General features: G+C 37.9%; 1 protein-coding gene across 1 annotated transcript in view; it reads left to right on the forward strand.

Annotated features, from left to right (window-relative positions):
• The window catches only part of ddx56 (DEAD (Asp-Glu-Ala-Asp) box helicase 56), an 18,976-nt gene extending 16,708 nt beyond the window's left edge, over nt 1-2,268 (forward strand). Inside the window, exons 14-15 of the mRNA XM_005753063.2 lie at nt 439-539; nt 2,008-2,268. Of these exons, the coding sequence (XP_005753120.1) occupies nt 439-539; nt 2,008-2,091 (185 nt within the window). The 3' untranslated portion in view covers nt 2,092-2,268. The remainder of the gene's footprint in view (nt 1-438; nt 540-2,007) is intronic.
• The last annotated feature ends 1,905 nt before the right edge of the window (nt 2,269-4,173 follow it).

A 4,173-nucleotide genomic window follows, 5' to 3' on the forward strand; every position in this document is an offset into this window, starting at 1 on the left:
CGATTTTCAATTTTTTTGTAGTTTATTGCACTTTTTTGCAATTAAAGTAGTTACTATGGACTTAATGCATACATATTATTAAAATATGGGCTATAACAGTTGTATAGCAACTTGAAATGCTCCCACAAATGGCACTACAACATGTAAAAAAAATAATATAAGCTCTGGTGGACTTGGTTCTATAGTAGGTCTTAAAGGGTTAAATAAATATCGTCAAATAATCGAGATCTCAATTTCAGTGAAAATAATCGTGATTATCATTTTTGCCATAATCGAGCAGCCCTAAGGGCAAGCATGGTGGCTTTCTACTCCTAAGTATGTTTCATGGATTAATTTATTTTATAAGGATGCATCAGTGTGCTGGAAGATCTAATTACAATGTATTGATGTATATTTGAGTATGCAATTTTTTTTCATTTTCATTTCACTTTCCTGCAGTTCCTGAGGCACTGAAGGGCGTGGTACATCCACTGACAAGCAGAAGAAGGCGGAGAAAAGAGATACAGAGACCAGGAGGAGTCATCAAGAGCAGTTTTAAGGTGAGATTTGGTTGGAAGGGACACCAGATCTTTGATACGCCACAGATCTGTGTAATAGTTTGAATTCTGTTCCAGGTTTCACCTTTTTGTCATATTTTTTGTCATGTATTTTCTGTTTCACTCTGAAAACAAACTGTATATCTATTAGATTTTAGTTAAACAAAATCAGGCAATTTGAGTTGTGAGCGTTTGTACTATTTTCTTACTTCTAAATTTCAGTTCACTTTTACTTATAATGTACCAAATGAGAACAGTTGCTTCAAGGAATTTTATATTGTAAGGCAAACACCCTATGATAGTACAGAAGAAAACCCCAACAGTTGAACGACCCCCTGTGTGCAAACACTTGGTGACATTGGGAAGAAGGAGCTTCCTTTTAATAGGAAGAAACCTCTAACAGAAACAGGGAGGGGCAGACATCTACTGCAGCTGGCAGGATAAAAGACACAATCTGATAATAATGAATTATAATAGTCTAGCCTAGATGTAATAAATGCATGAACTAGTTTTGAGCATCACTCTTAGATGACACGTTTTATCAATTTTATTTATATTGATATTAGGGCTGCACGATTTTGCATAAAATGAGAATCCCGATTTTTTTGGCTTAGAATTGAGATCACGATTCTCTCACGATTTTCTTTTCCAGTATAAATATTTATTGCACTTATTAACTGCACATCAACTTCGTAACAGTTGAGACTGAACATAAAAACAATAAATAAACATAAAAACAACAAATGTCTCACGTTTTGTTGTTGTACTGCTTGAAATTCCGTCTCCACCATTGTTCGACGCTGCGTGTATAGAGCAGGTAGTGCAACAATAGAAAAATAGTTGCGGGACGGCACTGTGTAGCGTTTGTCTAGGGTGTTGATCATTTTCCTAAATCCCTCGTTTTGCACAGTGTTGATGGGAGCCATATCTTTGGTCAGGTGATAATAGCCTCTGTAATTTCTTTGTGCCTGCGGGAGTTCGACGTGTATAGGGAAGCGCTGTATAAGGTTCCCGTTATTGATGTTTGGGTGGTTGACCGGGACGGATTTTCTCCTGTCACTTTCTCGTCATCCCTGACGTGCTCTCCGTTGTTTTTTCCCTGCTAATTTTAGCATCGCACGGCACAGCTTCTGTATCACGTGGTATAAGGCTCCGCCCTTGTCATTTGTTGAGCAGGAAGAGTGAGCGCTTGTTTTCATGCAGATTACGTCCCGGATCAAAATGCGGTACAATCGTCGTCTTTTTTTTTTTAAACGTTGCCATTTGGAAATGAGATCGCACATAAGTATGAATTGAGATCGCGATTTTCTAACGATTAATCGTGCAGCCCTAATTGATATTAGTGAGATGCCATTTTATGTCTTTTACAAAGCTCACAATATAAAATGTATATTAAAACAAAAATGTCCAGTTAGTTTGATGAAATCACCCCCTTGTTCTGAGCTAATGTGTTCCATTTTGGTTTTGGTAGAAGAACATCCGGGGGAAGAACCCACTGAAGAGTTTCCAGTACACTGGAGGGAAAAACAGAAAAGGCAAAGCGAGCCAGTCATAGCCGTTGGAACACACCTGAATGCGTTTGAGTTGCAAATGTTATTACACTCATACACCAGTCTATTATATCTCATTAGCAATATCTGTTTTATTTGATCCATTGAATAATTAACTGTATACACAGTGCATTTGCTCTGTATAATTACACATGTTGGAATACATTTTTTGTCAAACAGTGTCTCTGTTGTGCTTCTTGGGGCTTAAGTTGTTTACGTGTAATTCGATGAGCATTAGCATGCTGATGTTTGCAAAATGACACCTAAAACAAAGGAACGTTGGTAAAGTTTAGAAAACTTTAGTTTCCCTGAGTGAAATTCTAGTACTTTGTTACTTGGCAATAATTTGGTCTGTCTCGTGACTTCTCTCTTTTCTCTGTGTATTTGACTCAGAAGCCCCGAGGCTAAAACTGAGGTTTCTAACCTTTTAGACCTAGAATCTAAGTCCTTAGTAGTTGTTAATTTTGATCTGAAAATGCTTTTAGGTTTAAAAGTATGGTTTATTTAAACTCTAAAGTTCATGGAGGGTAAGGATCTTGAGTGGGTCAATCTAATACTCCATAGGATTATAAGTAACTTGTAAACCAGTTATTTTCTGGGTGGTCGCCTCACCTGCCAAAACGATCACCCTTGGTGTAGAACTACATCCAGATGAGCCAAATTAAATGACTGGCCTGCACAAAGCCCTGAATTGAATCCTATTAATATTCTGTAAAACTGAAGACCAAGGTCCATGCCAGACGACTATTAAATCTGAAGGAGTTTCAGCGATTTGCCAAACAAAAGGATACGCAATTGAATATTTGCATTAGGGAGACATCTGTATGCACAGGAAGCTTTTTGGAAGAAATTTGGGTATAAATGATCACTGTTTATTCAGGTTTGGATGTATGTGTTTGTACAACTGTTTTATGATGAGTTTGTTTAGTATTTGTGTGTGGATTGGAGCACTGTGAGACCTCAAAAGTTACACACAAATCACCACACACATTTGCAAATCTTACTCTAGGCTTGTCATCAATCATGTTATACACATTTGTAACACTTTTGAGGCAAATTTCTCTCAAAATCTCTCTCACCAATTCCTTTTACAATGCAGCTTACAAATGAAGCTTGCAGGTGACCAGTAACAGTAAGAGTAAGGTTTCTATGTTTTCTACTCCTCTACATCATAACTGTTGCTCAAGGTAATTAATAAGAGAAAACCTGTTCATATCATAGAGTAGTTTGCTAATTTTAGCTCTATTTCTTATCTATTTTTGCATATGTATGTAGTAATGGTAACTGATCTTGGAGCAGTAAAAGCAAAGTCAGGGGTAGCTTGTCTGGCACTCTGGTCTCCCATCAAAGACAGGTTTATTTATAAAAAAAAAAACAAGCAAAAAGTCCGCCGCCCTCAACACTGGCAAGCTCCAACTTTTGTTAATGGGAAATGGACATGCCCATGAAAATGACAGAAACCCACAGATTCTTGGGTCTTGGAGTCAAACTAGCTTCCGGACAGAAGTCAAACTGCCGCCAAAAGACAGAGTTTACAAGATGAATGGAAACAAGCAATGTTTACATTTTGTTAATAGGGCGACCGTGGTTCGCGTGGTTGGGAAGCTCGTCTTGTAACCGGAAAGTTGCCGGTTTGATCGGTCTGTCTTGGTCGTTGTGTCCTTGGGCAAGACACTTCACCCTACCGCCTACTGGTGTTGACCAGAGGGGCCGATGGTGCGATATGGCAGCCTCGCTTCTGTCAGTCTGCCCCAGGGCAGCTGTGGCTACAACTATGGTTTGCCAGTGTGTGAATGTGAAAGTGATAAATAATAATAATAATAATAAACTTTATTTATAAAGCACACTTAAAAACCAAGGGTATGCCAAGGTGCTTAACAAGTAACAGAGAATAAAAGGAAGATAATAGAAGAAGAGTGAATGAATAATTGTAAAGTGCTTTGAGTGTCTAGAAAAGCACTATATAAAATGCAATCCATTATTATTACATAAATAACTACATCTACAATCTACATCTGTGGCACATTTCCCCATGAGTGAACTGTTACGGACCTTCTTTGAACTATAAATAAATACATAGACTATAG

The sequence above is a fragment of the Pundamilia nyererei genome, unplaced genomic scaffold (assembly GCF_000239375.1).
Source record: "Pundamilia nyererei isolate P.nyererei 1_Seehausen unplaced genomic scaffold, PunNye1.0 scaffold00398, whole genome shotgun sequence".
In the NCBI taxonomy this organism is placed as follows: Eukaryota; Metazoa; Chordata; class Actinopteri; order Cichliformes; family Cichlidae; genus Pundamilia; species Pundamilia nyererei.